General features: G+C 52.5%; 5 protein-coding genes across 5 annotated transcripts; 2 read left to right on the top strand and 3 right to left on the bottom strand.

Annotated features, from left to right (window-relative positions):
• Window positions 1-570: 570 nt before the first annotated feature.
• Window positions 571-1,281, bottom strand: N656DRAFT_705527 (uncharacterized protein; the record flags this gene model as incomplete). The annotated part of the gene is made up of 2 exons (XM_064811278.1): window positions 571-823; window positions 947-1,281. Coding segments are annotated over 2 exons (588 nt in total), but the record flags the coding sequence as incomplete, so codon positions are not given.
• Window positions 1,197-2,132, bottom strand: N656DRAFT_532130 (uncharacterized protein). Its single transcript, XM_064809974.1, has one exon. It carries the CDS (start codon window positions 1,953-1,955, stop codon window positions 1,347-1,349), a length of 609 nt encoding a protein of 202 aa, XP_064672062.1. The 5' UTR covers window positions 1,956-2,132; the 3' UTR covers window positions 1,197-1,346.
• Window positions 2,133-7,323, bottom strand: N656DRAFT_531653 (uncharacterized protein). Its single transcript, XM_064809972.1, has 4 exons — window positions 5,362-7,323; window positions 4,386-5,308; window positions 3,454-4,315; window positions 2,133-3,397 (listed from the first exon to the last, which is right to left on the bottom strand). The coding sequence occupies exons 1-4, from the start codon at window positions 6,971-6,973 to the stop codon at window positions 2,310-2,312; spliced, it is 4,485 nt and encodes a 1,494-aa protein (XP_064672061.1). The 5' UTR covers window positions 6,974-7,323; the 3' UTR covers window positions 2,133-2,309.
• N656DRAFT_531863 (uncharacterized protein) lies at window positions 7,322-8,546 on the top strand. The gene is made up of 2 exons (XM_064809973.1): window positions 7,322-7,635; window positions 7,695-8,546. The coding sequence occupies exon 2, from the start codon at window positions 7,728-7,730 to the stop codon at window positions 8,427-8,429; it is 702 nt and encodes a 233-aa protein (XP_064672060.1). The 5' UTR covers window positions 7,322-7,635; window positions 7,695-7,727; the 3' UTR covers window positions 8,430-8,546.
• Window positions 8,547-14,203: 5,657 nt separating this feature from the next.
• Window positions 14,204-15,138, top strand: N656DRAFT_796143 (uncharacterized protein; the record flags this gene model as incomplete). Its single annotated transcript, XM_064817495.1, has 2 exons — window positions 14,204-14,582; window positions 14,663-15,138. The coding sequence occupies 2 exons, from the start codon at window positions 14,204-14,206 to the stop codon at window positions 15,136-15,138; spliced, it is 855 nt and encodes a 284-aa protein (XP_064672059.1).
• Window positions 15,139-18,021: the final 2,883 nt, after the last annotated feature.

The following is an 18,021-nucleotide window of genomic DNA, read 5'->3' as shown; positions in this document are numbered from 1 at the left end:
TAGGGCGCGGTGAGAGATCTAGATGGCGCGGGTGGGACGTAGGGACTAGGATGCGAAAACCGCGCGGCTTGGTTTCGTCATGACATGATGGTTATGTTGACTTTGCGGGTACCTCTGTCAGAAGCAGCAAAGCAAAGCTACTACCGGTAGTGTAGATCAAGGCAGGTGGTGATTTGGTGATTTACTGTCGATTTGTTCGTACGCAAGGTACGGAGGTATTTGTTAGTGGATCAGTTCAAGAGCTGACAGCCAACTGGTGTGTCTAACTTGCAGCTTGACTGGGGGTTAACAGTTAACACGACGAGCACGAGTCATATTAGCCCCTAACCCTGGCATAGGAATCGGGCTGCGCTAAGTTCTAACAGACACGACGAACTCCCACGATCCCTACAACAGCAACTGAAGTTTCCCCATCTCGCATGCACATGACAGGGCAACAAGACAGCTCGAAACACCACTGGATGAATTCAACCATGCATGTCAAGTATATTCCCAATAGTGGTAGAAGTATTCTAGGTTCTGGGCCGCCTCTGTCTTCAACCTGGCTGCGTTTATCCCTGAGTTGTTCACCTATAGGCTGACGCTATTGCCCGGGTGAGACTGGAGAAGCACTTGCCAGTTGTTCGGCCTTGGCTCCCTGACGATGGTAAAAGGTGCATGCTCGATCCTGTCTCCCTCCAAGTAATGACTTTCCAGGACTTGAATGTCCGGTGTTCCACGCTTCTCAGGAAGCTCTGGCAAAGCAAGCACAAAGCGAGTCCTGTCTAGGACTCGGACGTCGAAGAGCCTTTTGAAGAATCGCGTCTCACTGACTCGCTTATGCCTGCACACGGTGATGTTGTCAGTCATGTTGCTACCGATTTTGATCTTTTTATCTATATACGAAAGCAACGGAACGGGCCTTGCGATGTTAAATAAGTATATATGAGATGATACAGGCACATACCAGGGCCGCAAATCGCGGGAATCGAACCAGATGTGCAGGGCCTGCAGTTTCGGGAGCTCAGTCAACATGTCACAAACGCGTTGCCATGGGTTGTTCTTCATGGACAAGCCCGGGCGAGCAGTGCCAGCGAAGAGGGCGGGTGGTCCTTCGTCGTCTTCTCCAGCGGTGGGAAAGTACAACTCGGTAATCAGGTTGGTGGCGCGGATGCAGAGCTCTAATGAGCGTAGAGGGTAGCGTTGCTGGTCTTGGCCATAGCGACAGAGAAACTGCTCTGCTGTATTCGTATCGGTAAAGACAAAGGTGATGTTGCTGTAAATGGACGGCAGACACTCGAGGTACCTGTCATTGCATTAGAAACCACTGCAGTTCGTGACACGATTTAGAGATATTTTACTAGTACTCACATGCGCTTACACGTCGTCAGGACATCCAAGAATGGTGTCTTGGTAGGCTTAGGCTGGGGTGAATGAAGGCGATGGCGCAAAAGTCCGATCAGGGGTGGTTTCCAGTCTGGAGATGCTTCCTCGCATGCCCAGTGCAAGCACCATTCACTCCTTAGCCGGGCGGTCCATGCCTGTCTCTGTTGGATGTCGAGGCGCCACTGGTCAAAGCGAATATCTCTGGCGTTGGCATCTGTAATGCATGGCACATGGGACCATACTGGCATGGTGCCCAGGCCGGGCTCATCGAACTCCGTGAGAACTACATGCTGTCGGAGACAGGCGATGCGCCAGAACTCGAGGTAGATGAGATTGCGAATCTCAGCAGGGAGAAGGGTGAAGAAAAGAGACGAGAGCTGGGGATTGGCTGTGCCGGCCAACGACGAGATGGTGCTTGGTTGGCTCTGACTTGTCATTTTGACAAAGAAGTCCATCTCATGTGAATGAGTTTGAAAGTCTTGGTCTTGAATTGTGTCACTGAGAAAACGGTATACTGGGGGTAGAGCATGAGAGTGGGCGCAGCACAAGCCATCCGCCTCGCGAGGACCTGTTTGTCTTTCGCATGGCATTGTGGGCGATTGAATTCGAAGTTCCGAATTGCTCTCCTCTTATAAGACCAGATTCTGGTGCCTAATTGTCAGGCTGCAGTGGACACTGCACTAGGCAACCTGAAAGACACAGCATTGGTCGTTTTTCCGTGCTTACTGCCCACCTCCCACATCCCGCTCAGGGGTGAAGAAGCCACTGAAGAATTGGGTGTATAAATTGTAGGCGGTTGGGGGGTTGAAGGAGGGAAAAAGAGCCAAACCTCAGTGCCCCAATAAATACGTAGTTGAAAATGACCGCAAGCTCATTGATCTGATCGAGATGCTGCGCTCAATCCTCTGCCCTCCAACGGTTATAGATTCATAGAGATTCATAGTTTACCCCTGATTCTCCGCCCGTCCTCGCCGTCTATCCGCAGCCTCAGCAGCAAGAAACCTTCGAGTGGCCACATTCACCGGCGCTTGGTTCTCATTCCTCCGACCGGAACCCAAATGGCCAAACAAACACGTCCATAAATCATCCTGATCCACAGCCTCTCCAGATATCCCATCCTTTCCCATCAGCTTGGACAAGTGCGCTTGCTGCATCTCGAGCGAATTGGCCACCTCCAGGCTCGCATCTAACAGCTCGGGCGTACACTCCTTGGACTTCCCCTTCAGGTTACGGCCCATGTGTTCCATCCTGCGCTGGACCGACAGGTCGTATATTGACTCCTCCACCGTCCCGTCGACAATATACAACCAGACCGTCGTCTCATGCTGCTGCCCAATCCGATCGACCCGCGCAATCGCTTGGAGCTCCAATGCCGTATTGAGCAGCGGCTCACATAGGAAAACGTGACTTGCGTTGACCAAATTCAGTCCGCTCGCGTGGGCTCTTGCATGCAGCAGAAAGACCTCTGTGCTAGGATCTTCTTTAAAGTTGGTAACGCCATGTGCCTTATCAAATGACGTGAAACCAATGCGAAATCTGCGGAATGCAAGCGCGAGCACGTCGAGGAACTCTTTGTACTGCGAAAACACAATCGACTTGGCTCCCGGGTCTGACTCCCTCAGCCACAAGAGATGTCTCGTCAGTGTGTCCACTTTCGTCGTGAAACTGGGCCCGTCAAGTTCTATATCCTTGATCTCGGCCAACTTGTCGCTGTTGAACTCGGTGTAGATGGTTGACACTTTGCGAATCGGACTTTGTCCTTGCGATTGGTCCGGGATGTCGTGGCCTCTGGAACTTTGTTCCGAATGGATCTTGAGCTCCTGAGGCTTCAGCACAATATCGTGGAGGTTGGACTGATGCAAATGCCTCTTGCAAACCGGGCAGTTTCGGTGCGCCCGAAACCAAAGCGTTATGCATTCCTTGCAAAACTGATGTCCGCAGACCGTCAAGACGCCAACTGAGAAGGGCGACTGGCAGATGACGCACATGCGCTGTTCTTCCGGATTGGCCTCTGCGTCCTTGAGATGTAGCACTGCCGAATATGTCAGCGAGAAGGGGTAAGAATGGCGTGTCCCAGAGGAGCCCTACAGTAACGATGCTTGGATTCCGCAGTAGCCAACTTCATCTGCAAACTCTCTTCTTGTTTTCGTGCTGCCTCAAGTGCCGTCTCCAGCGCCGCAGCTTCCGTTGAGCCTTCGTATTCCCCAACCATATCTGAAACCTCTTGAAGCTGTCGATAAAATTCGATGCGAGCATTCAATGTATCCATGAAGCGCTCAATCTCCTTCTCCATCGTAATCGCGGCCTTGGTTTGCTCAGCTTGGTGGCTGAGCGTCGACTTGAGCAAATTCGAAATAATGGCTAGCTCATTAGCAGCTCTCGAGCTCCCTGTTGCCGCGTCTTGTCGCAGCTTCACCGTCAAGCCTCGCAGTTCCGACACCAACCCGCGTAGCGAGCTCATGGCGTCTCCTTCGATGAACGGTGGTCTGATAGCATCCCGGACCTTCAAAAGCTCGACAAGCCTTTCAGGGAACGGGCCATCCCCTTCCATAGCCATGCGAGCGGCAGCTTTTGTCTCGTGTTCGACCAAAAAGTTCTTCTGCCCCGTTATCGCCGCCTGTCTGTCTGCTAGAGCTGTCCTGAGGATCTGGAGGTATACTAGAATTTCATCCTGAAGCTTGGTCGATTCCTCGTACTCCTCGCCTGTTGTCTCGTCAATATCTTCATCGACAAGCGGTTTAAGCAACAGCTGGATAACATGCTCCCGCCAGTCATCGAGCTGATTAGCCTGGTCGTCCAATGCCGCGCCTAGTTGTTCCAATGCTTCGGAAACCTTGCGACTCTCCAGCCCCTTCTGACTGCCGGATTTAAACTCTGGGATGACGGCAAAGGCTTGGTTTGCAGCGGCATTTGCGAGGCGCTCCATTAGTTTCATTGCTCTGCCATGACTCTAGAAATCTCATCAATACATGTCCATCGGACGAGGAAGCAGAGAGCATAGAGCGACACGCGTGACATACCTCCTGAAGGATCTCTTTTCTGATTGCTTTGGCGTGGTCGTATCCTTCAGCTTCGAGCTTCTCTAGGCGTTGAAACTCTTCCGAACCAGGAGCAGTCATCTCCTCATTCGACTTGATAGAAAAGTACGCATTCGCGCAGAAAAACACCGCTCTATGCTGGATCTCGAGCGCCGACCGTAGCCTTCGGCGCGCCTCCCCCACTCGCGGAGGCACGGCGTCCTCACGATACTCCGTCTCATCGCTTTCGGACCTTGCTTGGGTCTCGTCCGTGTTTACTTTCCGAGCTTCTTGGATCTCATGGTCCAGCTGAACCCGGCATTCCGACACCATTTCTGTGGTTTTGGCAAGAACTTCTTGCCAGACCGTCAGCGCATCCCCCACCCGTTTTTGGCAGGCGAGGATCTGCCCTCTTGTCAGCCTTGCCGAGAGTAGGCTCCGCTGATCGGTTCTCATCGCTGCGTCTGTCTGTTCCAGCATAGCGTCAAGGACTTCAGCCACCGTGCGCATAGGTCCGGCCTTCTGCCCAAGTGCTCGTCGATTCCGGTTTCCCACTTCTGGGTGCAAGACGGTTTGGCGCAGACGGTCGAGCGCCATCCGCATTGCGCTTTGGACACCTGGATCTTCAGGGTCCCAGTCAGCCTGGAGCGGGTTCCCCCGTGCGTCTAAGCCACATGTTGCGGCTAGTTCTTCGAAGAGGCTCTGGTAGTGCTGCTCTTCAACGGCACTAAATGGCATAGTGATAACATAACGCTTCTGCCGCGGAAGGGAAATCTCATTTCTCACGATGCTCTTGGTGTGACGCATCGACAATAGGTTGAAAAGCTTCCTGAAGGAGGCTTTATCTAGGGTGGTGAGGACATTCCAAATCTTTGCGTCTAATGCATACGGTTCATAACGGAGGAAGAGCAAGAGCCCACGAAGATCTGGACACAGTGTTAGCCTTTGCCCCTAGAGAGTTGAGGCTAGGTATCGTTACCTTTCTGAATATCATCCTTTACCGGCGTTCCTGTGACGCCCCAGGCATTGATACGGGGGATCCGCCGGGCTAGCTTCGCGGCATTGTTGGTCCAGTTTTCGACCATTTGCGCCTCATCGATGCACACTCGCCACCACGAGAGCTGAACCAGAGGGGACTTGGTTCGCTCATACTGTCTCTCGTTGCGCATTGAGCGTCCAGGCTCATCTTCTGCAGCCCAGATCTCCGTTCTGAGCACCTCATACGTCGTGATCACCACGTCCTGCTGCGCCAGATTTTCGGCTGAGAGTCCTTCTCCATCCATCCGCTTAGCCAACTTCCTGATTCCGGGGTAATACACGACTTTGAGGCTCGGTGCATGCCTATTGAGCTCCGAGAGCCATTGGTCTAAGAGCGAAGATGGCGCAACGATCAAAGTTGCCGAGGTCGTGAGAAGCTCTCTGCCCAGGAAAGGATCGAAAACCATAATGGGGGATTCTGGACGTCTATGGAGCAGCACTAGTGCAATCACCTCCAACGTCTTCCCGAGCCCCATCTCTTCTGCAAGGATGCCACCGCGGAACTCCTGAAAAGACCTAAAGAGCGCTGTATCTCTAACGGCAACGCCGAGTAACGGACTAAGGTGAAATATCTTGGCGTCCGCATCCTTGGCTTGGTAGAAGGAAATGGGCAATTCCCCAAGCGCTTCCGAATTATACGGCTGGACGCCCCCCTTCTTGTCCTGATCATTGCCGCGCCAGTGCACGCCTTCGCGCCTCAAAAGCCACTGAACGGCTCTGCGTTGAAAGGGGTATAATGTCGTCTGAAGCTGCGGTATTTCCATCGATGACACCTCCGGATCCATGGCTTCCTTGTCTGGTACACATGCTGCTTCGTAAAAGTCTTGGGGAGACCATGAGGGCTGCGCGCCTTTTGTAGAGTCGTGTATATATAGTTCAGGATACCAGGTTCTGAGAACTTCGTTCCTCAAAAGCTGCTGAGGGGATGATTTGGCCCGGTCGCTTCCCCATAGAGTGACGGTTTCGTTCCATCTAACCTCCACAGAGAGGTCGAGACACACCACGTCATCATCCACTCGAATGGAGCAATCTACTGCCGCCCAGAGGCATCCTTCAACGCCAGGGTCGAAGCTTTGTGTCTCGGCCACTTTGAATACCGTCTTTAATACTGGTGACAGGTTTTCGTGCGAACAGAAGACCGCCCGAAAGCCAGCACCTCGAGATTTGGTGCGTGGAGAAATATGTAATTGCGACTTGCTTTGGGCGGGGTCCTCGAAGTGAGCATCGCGGAGTTGCAGAGCGAAAGCTTCGCCGATATTACTCCTCACAAGAGTTGTGCACTCTGAATCGGTTGTCTTTGACGCTGTGAATGTCATATTTCCCCGCGCGATACATATTGTATCGCGAGTTCCTGCAGTCTTGGCACGCTTCGTCGGACGACCTGGTAACTCCTGATCGGCGCCGTCATCATCGCCTCGCGAGGGGAGTGATTGAAGGTTCTTCAGAAAGGCTGAAATATTCTCGGCCTCAGACTTTGCAGTCTGAACTGGGATTCCAACACCCTTGCCGATCTGGGCCTGCCGCCGTCGGTTGTTTTTGGCTCGGGAAGGCATTGAGGACAACGATGGATTCTGTCAAAATGGAACCAAAGCGGGAACGGTTGTGTACGGTGGCTCTGTTGACCTGGTCGAAGAGGGAGATGGTGGCACTGTCACAAACGGCAGATGGAAGAGACGGGCAGCATATCAAGCTATCATTCGGCATTTTACGGCAGGAACGGTGTGGCGCATTTTCTGCTAAGTGAGCAGGTGGCTCAAATTTCTCCTTCAAGACACGCTAAGGGGCAAAGACGTAGGCCGCAGTGCATAGGTGAGATGAAACTGTGCGATATAAAAAAGAGCGACGAAGCTTTGAGAAGAATTTGTGAGGAAAGGGAAGTTGTAAGTGAGCGCTTACACGGCCGAGAAGGAAGGCGTGCGAGCCGCAGTGGCAGCCTTCCCGGAGACCCACAGGTCTCCCGAGCTGGAGCCTGGAGGCCTAAGTTGATTGGTGAAACTGTGGATGTCGCCCCACTCGCTGGCAGACGTGGGGCGCCGGGATCTCTTTTGGGTCCGTGCTTAGGGATTTCATGGTCGCTCAAGAAAAGTTTCCGCTCAGCGACGGCTTCAAGCGCGTGCCATATCTGAAGACCGTCAAGACGTTGCGAGCCGTCGTTCCTGGCATGACTCTCGGCCGCAAACATTTTCAAGTGGCACCTCATCGATAGGTAAGCCAGGTGCTCCAGACTCGTCTTGCGTTCTTAGCAATTAGCCCTCTCTAACCAATTCCCCATAGTTTGAACCGGCGCTTACCCCTTTCGCAGCGCGGATGAAATCCCTACGGTTACAATCTGCTTTGGGGCTCTTGTTCCGACCCTGCACAATTCCCTCGGTCACCGCACCGGGGCTTTGGGCCCAGGCGAGATGGACGCATAAGAGCGCCGAGCCTCCCACCGTCCCGACGCCAACTCCATTCGTTCCCGACGTCGACACATTCCTCACCCTGATCGGCCGGGGCTTGAAACAACACGCATCCAAATTTCCCAGCTGGGACGCGCTCTTCACCCTCACTTCCGATCAACTCAGAGAGCTCGGCTTAGAGCCTCCGAGGGCAAGACGATATTTGCTAAGGTGGAGGCAGCGGTTCCGGGAAGGCAAATACGGCATTGGAGGCGATGTGAAACACGTCGAGAATGGCACGGCAATTTTGAAGGTTCGCGAAATCGACTTGAACCCTTTCACTCGCATAAGGCACGTCGTCAACGTACCCGCCGGCAAGAGGGTCGACGACGTGCCGGACTCGGAACTGGTCAGGGTGCGTGGCTACTCGGTCAAAGGGTCTCGCACTATCGTCGGTCCGCACATTCAAACTATCAAGGGCGGCGGGGTCCGCCTGAGTGTGAAGGAGGGTCTCTGGGAGGACAAGAGAGGACACAAGGTCGACGGAGGTGAAAGGAGACGGGCCGAGGTCCGCTTCAAGAGACGGGTAGCGGAGCGCAAGGCGCAACGCGAGGCCCAAGGCCTCTACTAGAGACAAATATGGGCTCGGCTGGCAGGTGTATCATGAGCAGCTGCATGTTCAGTTGGCTGCGCTTGGTGAACAATGCATGTAGATTTGTATATTAGTAGAGTTCACCACCCTAAATGCGGGTGGTCTCCATTTTTCGCATGCTCATCATGACCTGAGTATTTGAACTGAGCTCATACATTGGTCTTTTCCCTAACTCTATCAGTTACTCTGTTTCCCCAAGTCTCAGCAGCGAGCATGCACAAGACATGTGAAACATCCCGACTTTACGCCTCAGTTGCCTGTTCTCCTCCCATGTCACCTTCCAGTTCCGACTTTTGGTCCCCGCAGATTGATGGCGGCAAGAACCGAAAGTTAAAGTTAACCCAACGTGCCAGTACCTTAATTACTTGTCAGCATTGACTAATTGTCCGGACATACTAGACTTCAACCCCAGGTCCCCGGAACCCCCGGAACGAAGAAGGCTTCCGCGGCGATCCAAAGGTTGATGTGAAGATTCATCGACTCAAGAAGCTAAAGGTTAGTGTCCCGGCCCGAGACAACAGCCGGAGGCGTTGCGGGTGCGCCGAGCTTCCGAACCCTTGGCGTCCAACGGGAAGGGCTGAGCAGCGCCAGCAACGCCACCTCCAGCGCGCAGGCAACAGCGGAAGAGTACCCAGGTGGGGTGAAAGTTGCGACTCGGTAACGTTAGGCATCAGTTTAACGGGAGGCCTCGATGGCTTACACTAGTTAAAATCTTGCAGGTTCTCCCATGATTTCAATCGCGTTGTACATACGCAAGCAGCACACGAATACTTATATTTCGACGACGTAACGCCCATCATCTGTTTCAGCGAATTCTAGGTTGGCGGAGCCAAGGATTGCCCTGCATGTTCAGTAATCAACAACATCCTCACCGCCTCTGTTGTCTGGACGAACGCAGCGTCACGCACCGCCGACGAACCAGAACGAATGCTCGGTTACGTTAACAGGCCACGCCTCGAAGTGAATATTTTGCTCGGGCATGGATCAGTTGAAAACGAGATGCAGATGGCTCAGTTCGGAATGACTCATCATGGGGGATGTGGGAGGGTTCTGCGATCCACGACGCCCGGCTCTGATTCGGAAACGGAACCACCTGAACAGGGACGAATCTTACCAATTTCGAGTTATTTTCTTGGCAGTCCATCATCGCTGAAGAGCCACAACGCTCGTCGCAACACGTCTGACTGGGGTGGACTGCTCTCGGCTAGCGCTCGCTAGAGACAACGACGCCGCATCTTGGCGGGCTTGAATTGTCGGGCCGGCGGACGATGCCGGCTTTTCGGTATCCGCCGGAGAGCGAACGGAGCCGGTTCTCTCGGCTCAATCACTGCAAAGGGGAGGTGCTTTACCTTACAAGCTGTGGAAAGTTGTGACTTCTCCAATACCATTGACTCTACACGACGATTGCTTCTCTAGGGGAAAGGACATGAACCTTGTCGAGCTGGGTTGGCGCTCGCGTCGCTTAGGCTGTTTTCAACCACCAACAGCCCAAGTTGTGCGGAGCGACATGATGGAGACGGTCTAACTATTGGATTTCCATCTGACGGATTGAGGCTATGGTCTACTCTGCAGACCTGTCTCTTGCGGCTCAGTTGACTTCAACTCTTGGAACAGTCTACGGGAGTCATCCTGATGTTACTTGAAGCTAATCGTCCTATCTAGCGCGGATCCGCAGCGATCCTTCATTTCTTCGAACATCTCCTCTTAGGCCACAAGCAGGCGGAGTCATGCGAGTCACGACCAAGATGAGTGACCGATGCGGGTGAAGGGCAAAGATCTTCCTCGAGATTTTCTCTGCTACTAAACATATTCTGCGGCTGAAAACTACCAGCAGCATATGCTCAGGAGTTGGGCGTTTCTAAGCCCCATTTGTCTTTGGAACCCGGACCCCGGTGCGGGGAGATCGAATCGGAGAAAGAAGCGGCGCGACGGGAGATTCTGGCGGCGAGGGCATTCAGGTGGCGCATTGGCAAGGCAGACCAGCCGTCGAAACCGTTGAGCTGCATCGACCCCTGCGTCCCATGGCTGGGCAAGGCATCCTCGCGCCCGCATCCAGTTAGGAGAACATCGATCATCTATGGAAAGGTAATCGACCCTTTTTCGAATACTTCTGTTTCTGCATTGAGTTTCGACCGCCCGAACTCGTTTCCGACAAACGGAAACGGCCCTCAAGGCTTGTGTGTGAAAGTTGTTCTTCAGGAAAGGTGAGTTGAGATGAACGTTACATTGCCCTCTCTGAGATTAACGTGGGGTGTGATTAAGACAAGGGTGTCCACACTAGCTCGAGATAAATATAGATATGGCCTAACCGAGACGGCTTAGCGTCATCAGTGTCAAACAAGCTTTTCCGCCAGAAAGCGCCATGATATCGACATTCACAACAAGACAACGTGATGTACCTCATTCGTGTAGCTTTCATCCAGAGAGCATCGGCAGACCAGTTTGACGATGGCAAAGGCAGCAGAACTACCTCGGATTATGTTATAGGTGGTAAGAAACTTGCTCGAGGGTCTCGAGCTCAAGAACAGCATACAGAGGTACCTCTGAGGCACTGAATTTGTCTAACTAGTACTCCAGATCACCGCGCGGCCATGTGTGGGTTGATGTTAGTGTGATCGGTTTGGGACCTTTCATCTGAACATCCCACCAATCCGCGATAAAGAAATATTTAGCAATGCAATCGCTACCATCATCCCCTTGTCCGGGGCATGGAGTACACTAGCTACCGTACCTAACTACTTAGGTCGAAATCTCTCACGGTCTTCTTTACCATACGGCCGAGGCAAAAGCTCACTCGGCCATCTGAGAACCCAGCCTTGACAATCGTGTAAGTCATCTTGCGATGGAAGACAAGCTGTTATCAACATGGAGCTTCTGGGTCTTCTATGGTAGCACGGGGGCTAAATCAGGAACATATTGTACATACAAACACCCCACCTGGTATGGTGACACCAAGGCTGAACCATCCCATTGGGTTATTCGCCTGAGCTGAAGCCAGTACTGTAGCTCCCGAGAACCAGCTCCGGCCATGGCATTGGGCCGGTGAGCCCGTGATGTCGGGCCCCGTCTCTAAAAAAAAAGAGACAAACGGTCTCCCGAAGGTGGGCTGCACAGAAAGGACAGAGAGAATCGGGACGTGATCTCCAGCGCAGATGACCAACAAAGTTCCCCTGCACGTAATCTTTGGCGAGGAGTGACCTGTGGTTTGAACGTGGCGGTGTGATTAAGCTTATTCCCCCAGGGAACACAACGAGTAACATCACGTCAAGGTATGTACTGTACAGTACATACGTAGGTCGCTATGAGAACACGCGATTCCATCACCAATGTCGCTACACGACTGTTCTGAGTATCAGGTCAAATCATATTTAGAAATTAGAGCCACTTGTATTTTGCTCGGTGTTCGGCACCTCAAACAATGATTTGGGGACCTATGGTGTATGAGAGGGGCAAGCTAACGAAGCCAGAAGGAACTGCCAAGCAGCTCTCAGAGGCTCATCCCGGGCAACTCCCCAATTCACAGGAGACAGCGCGGGATGTGGGGTAGGGCTATGCACCTGTTGTCGATTCGCATCGTAAGCAGACAGCAAGAGCCGCAAACACTCGGCTATAACTCACCACAGTAGAGCTATCTTTACACTGCAACAGCACCTCGGTTGTTGGAAAGGGAATCACAGGAATGAGTTTCTCAGCTCCAGGTCCTCTATCCCATTTCAAGGCCACGCTCGCGAGCGGCCTTGCCAATGCAAGGCGCAGAGCCACGAGCAGCGATACGATCGGCCGGAAGATTGGCCCGAGGCAGTGATATCGCCTTTTACCGTGCCTCAGTCGGGATGTTGGATAGCAAACTGCGCGTAGTTGAGCGGGATGTATGTACAGAGGTACATCTGCTAGGGTGCTCAAGCTGGGAAATTTTAGCTCCTCTCCCGCTGCGGGTCGAGCAAGCAGGTGAAGCCAGGGTAAGCGAACGGTCTCCTCCATGCTAACCCTGTCAGGCTGGCGTCTCCGCTTTTATATGATTTCAAGTGTCTCATTGGTCAAGCCTTTCAAAAGCGTGAGTTCTTGCAACGGTCCTTCCACTTTCACTTACATGAGGGGACCACTTGCAAAAATCGAGGGAACTGTAACCGCGCTGAACCGGCAACGAGCGTGAAGCCTCGAAGTAGGAAAGACCAGGAAGATCAAATGCTTCGTCGGGTCCTGGAGCAGTAACGTTACTGCTTGCACTAACAACGCTACACCTTTCCGGTCAACCAGCGTTCGAATCGCTCCCGTTCACCTTAACATCCAGGGCCGTTGACCGAGCTGTGGATGGATCTTTCCTCTCCACTTTCTGACCATTCCGCACATCGGATGGGGTTGTTGACCGAGTGCCGAACACTGATCAGCACCTTCCCCCCTGTCTGGTCCCTCTGGGTCCGAGTCACTCATGTCCTAGGTTGCTCTGCCCTTCTTTAGCAGCAACCATGTCGATTATCCCTGAGGTCTCCAGAAGCTGCCCCAATATCGCTTTTCTTGGTGGAGAGCGTGTGGCCCTAGCAACAAACCCATATCCACGCAAACCTGATATTTTTATCCTTAGGTAACCCTTAGCTTTCATTTTGCGTCTATCACTCTCCTTGAGCTAGTGTTTGGGGACCGGGTTCCACGTCCCGGAGCACCGTATTCCTCGGTCTTCACTTGTCTGGTGTCGTCATCTCTCCAAGCGGTTGAAGCCTATGAGGGTGTGTGTCTTGCTCAGCTGCTGCCCACCTTGTTACCTAATCTCTGTTGCCGATCCCCCCCTGCCAGCCTTGGGAATGAGGTGCGGCACGCCTTGCAGAGTTACACCTGGAATGAGGCAGGGCCTAGCTTCAAGCTATCGCAGGTGGTGTCGCTGTATGTACATTGTACATAGCAGTCCGCAAGCGCGTGCACACGCGAGTTGTATCGTCCCGATCTCCGCGAGACGTCCCGCGACCCGGTCATGGACAACCTAGCGTTCGCTAACCAGGCCAGGGGTAGTTGAGGAGGGTGGACGAATAGGGTGGGCAGGTTCCACTTCATCTCCCGCTGGCGTGTGCCACCCCTTCACAGGTATCTCAGGTATCTTGCTCCCCTCCAGCCCAGTGGCTACGATGAACGAACACCATCCCCTGCTCCCGCTCACCACCTATGAGCACGTACCATGGCGGATGCGCCTCCGGGGCCTCATCTCCACTGCGCTAAGCCTTGCCCCTGGCCGCGGCAACTATGTAATGTTCCTCCATACTCGTAGGGCCAGAGATACACTACAAACTCTTCTTGATCAAGTCCACTGTCCCAGACCGGGCCACTCTCTTGTAAGACCCTGCCCCAAACCCTGTCACCGGCAACAGGCCTAGCTCCTCCACTCGGGATCGCCCGTCTTATATGCCATCGCTTCACTCCCCGATTTACCTGTCGTCCGTACCACTCCAGCGCCGCAAACAACGACCACCGAGCTTTGACTCGAGCTCAACTTCAACGCTAAGCCCCTTGCTCGGTTCCATCTTTGGTATTTTGTTTTCTCTCTGGACAAGGCATATCGACTACGTCTTACCCGATTCTGTCATCGGATCGCCGTATAAGAAGATCAAAAGCTTCCCGACTGGACGCCACAAGATCTCGAAGTAGAAAGCAGGCTCGAGCATCTTTCCTGAAGCGGAAGCTGGCAAGATCACCAGAAAGATACAAGAAGCCGAGCAGATTCCTTGGCCTGTGAGCCTCATCTTTCCCCTGTTTTTTCTTTTGAAATGTCCTCATACCAACTCCCTGAAGACCAAGGCTACTTAGAGGTCCAGTCGTACGAGGACCAGGAGGATTGGGACGACGACGGACACGACTTTGGCATTTTGCCTACACCTCGACAGAGCAACCTGCCTCTACCCTCACCCGGTTCAGGGAAGAGCCGCGGCAAGCACAGGTCAAGCAAAGCAACTGTCCAGTCGGGCTCAGACACAGAGAAGGAATCCTCGAAGATGTCATCAAGATCATCAAAGCGCTCGTCACTCTCCTCTGGTTCCAAGAAGGACAAGTCTTCGTCCAAGACGAAAAAGTCAGACGACTGGAGCGACGTGACGGAGCCGGACGAGAGGAGACGCATCCAAAACAGGATCGCACAACGCAAGTTCAGTAAGTTTCAGCGATGAACCCTAACACAGCGCCCAAGTCATGATGATCTAGATACTAACCGCCCCTTTTCCTTCCTCCAGGAGAAAGAGCACGTGAGCAAAGAGACCGAGCGCAACGGGATGCCCAAAACCAGCAGTACGCGGGGAGCACGTACCACATCCCCGACGCAGACGAGATTCTGGGCGACGACGGCGACCTGTCGGGCCTTCCGTGGGGCGGCATCAACATGCGGCACGTCGTCGCCCGAGGCCACGCCTCGGCCAGCTCACACAGCCACCACAGCGGCGACAGCGCGCGGTACGACTCGCCCACCGCCGGCACAACTTCCCATCCCAACGACCTCGCCGACCATGCCCTCTACAACATGAACCCTTACGGCTACGCGCACCCCGGCGCCGTGGGCGTGCCCGTGGGCTCCGTGGCTGGCTACGACACCACTGCTACTTCGGCCGGTGACGGGTCGAGTAGCGTCGCCTATGACTCGCCGTACATTGGGTACTATGACTATGATCCGACCGGCGCTGGAGACGCAATGGGCGGCCATCATCAGATGTGATAAGAGAAGGGTGAGCCAGACACATCTACTAGTTTGTGGATAAAAACATCATGGCTAACGAAGCAGAAAAGGGTAAAGCCTATAGAGGAGGAGATGGGCAACCAATTCACGCTGAAGGGACCAAAAGACATTCGACATGACTAGTGTATGAGGTTTTACATATGGCGACGCGGGGTTCGGGCTGAGAGAGGAAATGATTTGCTCTCTTTCTCTGCGGGACGCCTGAGACAGATGGCGATCGTGTTCGTTTTTTTCCTCACGTCTTGGTTGGTCAAGGAGCAAGTGCTTTTTTTTCTGTGGCTGTGGGCTGGTGACGGGGCAAGGCAAAGGCAAAGGCAAAGGCAAAGGCATCTGGAATTTTGGCATAGACATTGGGTTTGGTGATGTTTTCATTCTGCTCGACTCTTCAGATTGGCCTTCTGGTTCTGGATTTTGTTTTCTTTCTCTTGGATTTCATTCTTGTTCATTTTTTTTCTTTTTCTTTTCATTTTTTTTTTCGTTTCCCTTTCCTTCCCAACTTTACCCCTTTCGCTTCTACATATACCCCGATTACTTCACTGTTTCATAGACTTCAACCTTCATTTTTTTTTCCCCTCTTGAAATGGGGTTGGGTTTGGCGGGTCGGAAGGGAGAACGGGTCAGGGGGATAAGCCTTCTTTTTTCTTTCCTTTTTTTCCGTCTTCGTTATTTGTTTTGAGAGAACCAGCTGTTCAAAATTGCTTACAAGTATTGTACATACATCATGGGATATGGGATTTTGAAGAAATGAAGGCGTTTCTTAACTTTGCTCTTCCACGTCAAAACTGTCTTGTAAGTCGCCCCGCTTCCTAAAGCGGAAATTCAAGTACGCCCTTCGAAAGACAGCGGAGGTACTGTACCTAGGTACATACAGTATATACACTCAATCCACTACAATTGCAGATCGTTTCCAATGGTCCGGGACGTGGAATCTGTTGTGAAGGTGGGTTACGTTACGCGGTGTCTGCTTGCCGACAGTAGTGTACCCCAGCTGTTGCATGATGGTTGAGTGAGTGAGTGAGTCAATGGGTGTGTATATTAATAAGGTTACCTTGATGGCAACTTGGAACCGTATCTTTGTCAGGTACTTGCACATACATACTTCGTACCTCCGTAGAACGCCTGACATTGAACGTTGTAATAGAGGCATCGTCAGACCGCTTAGTTGAGGTTTCACAAATGTTCATGTCTCCCATTAGTCACCTCCCTTGCTCATCCTTAAACCAAAGCTGTAACTAGAGTAATGCAGTGTGTATGCTACTCGGCTCGGAGCTCGGACAGACTCAACGCCTAGGTATATGTGAAGAGATATTGTACTTGGCATCACACTGGTCGACTCCGCCGCGTCACCAGGTCGTGCCGCCCTCGCGCAGTCAACGTACATGTCGATGTACTGAGGTACGTCTACGCGTAAAAACGTGACACCGTCTCGTCCAAGGTGGGGTGGGGCAGTCGTTTGTGGACTGCCCAGCTTTGACGTGTCAAGGCTGGGTAGGGAGAAGGAGGGAAGAGAAAGATTAAGGAACGGTCGCACAGCCACCGCCATGCGCGTTAAACCTGCGTCACCGGGGAGGAAAGCTGCGGGTTAACATGCCAGGTCTATATGTATGTACATATGTAAAGTACATACATATCTACACTACAACCATTCAATGCTTGTCTGCCGTCAAGTTATCTCGGGACTCGACGAGCGGCCCACCAAATCTGGTTGCCGGAACGGCTGGCACGGCTCAAGCTGTGGACGACGGCGCGGAAGCGTGGCTCTGGATGGTAGCACGGCAGAAAATGGCCGACTCTGGCACAGCGGTTGCCGAACCCTTTTGTCTACTCGAAACGCGGCAGGCGGGCGCGGTTGTGCTGAAAAAAACGGTAGAGGGTGGTATCAACCCAACTCCGCCTTGGAGTTTGAGCTTCAGCTTCAGCTCGAGGCGGGCTTGGAAGGTGTGCAGGAGCAAGGGCCGGCTAAATTATGTTGCTTTGGTTCGACTGCCGACAGCCAGGGTTAGAGACTGAGGACTGCAGGCCCAAGATACAGTACCTATCAATGGCTGCTATGTAACTACATATAACGTTAGGACGTTATCAGTGAACAAGTCGCACAGCACCGACAAACCTGCAGCAACATGTGAGCAATAAGGAGTATAATGTGCACGATGATGACGATGATGAAGATGATGAAGATGAAAACATGGGATGATGGATCCGGAATTCCGGGTCTCTGCGATTGATAAAAAAGAATCCACAACTGCCCAGCACAAGAGAACAGCGGAAGTTACAGAATTACAGCGCCTGTTTGGCGGAAGTGTGCCAAAACCAAAAAACTACAAAGATTTTTACTAGGCTCACGCCGGGGCAGGAAACCCTGCCCCATTAATTCTATTCAAATCCAATTTAAGAGTTTCCTACCATCCTTCTTTTCATCCTACATCCTTTTTCCCAGTTACCACTTAGTTGTACCGGTATATATAGCGCGCTTAGGTAGCGTCTTCTCCTTTTTACCACTATAATATACATTAGAGGCTAGCAATTGTAGTAGTTATATAGCTTGTATACCCTGCGATTAAATTAAAGCGAATTCGCTAAGTACCTAAGAATCGCGTTTTTTAGGCAATTTAGCCAATTTAGCAAACTCGACTACCCTAGTAATTTGACTACCCTAGTAATTCGATTACTTTAGTGAATTCAACTACCCTAGCGAATTCGACTACCCTAGCCAATTCGACTACCCTAGGAACTCAACTACCTTAGCGAATTCGACTGCCCCTAGAATTTGACCACCCTAGCCAATTCTACTACTCTAGCTAATTCGACTACCCTAGGAATTCGACTGCCCTAGCGAATTCGACTGCCCTAGGAATTTAACCA

This window comes from Canariomyces notabilis (genome assembly GCF_033297395.1).
Source record: "Canariomyces notabilis strain CBS 508.74 unplaced genomic scaffold N656scaffold_5, whole genome shotgun sequence".
Classification (NCBI taxonomy): domain Eukaryota; kingdom Fungi; phylum Ascomycota; class Sordariomycetes; order Sordariales; family Chaetomiaceae; genus Canariomyces; species Canariomyces notabilis.
The sequence above is the reverse complement of the archived record's forward strand: the minus strand, read 5'-3'. Positions and strand labels throughout refer to the sequence as shown.

Coding starts and splice junctions, on each gene's coding strand:
- N656DRAFT_532130 (XM_064809974.1), bottom strand. CDS start 1,955: ATGCCATGCGAAAGACAAACAGGTCCTCGCGAGGCGGATGGCTTGTGC.
- N656DRAFT_531653 (XM_064809972.1), bottom strand. CDS start 6,973: ATGCCTTCCCGAGCCAAAAACAACCGACGGCGGCAGGCCCAGATCGGC. Junction 5,309..5,361: donor AAAGGATGATATTCAGAAAG/GTAACGATACCT, acceptor CACTGTGTCCAG/ATCTTCGTGGGCTCTTGCTC. Junction 4,316..4,385: donor GAAAAGAGATCCTTCAGGAG/GTATGTCACGCG, acceptor TGAGATTTCTAG/AGTCATGGCAGAGCAATGAA.
- N656DRAFT_531863 (XM_064809973.1), top strand. CDS start 7,728: ATGAAATCCCTACGGTTACAATCTGCTTTGGGGCTCTTGTTCCGACCC.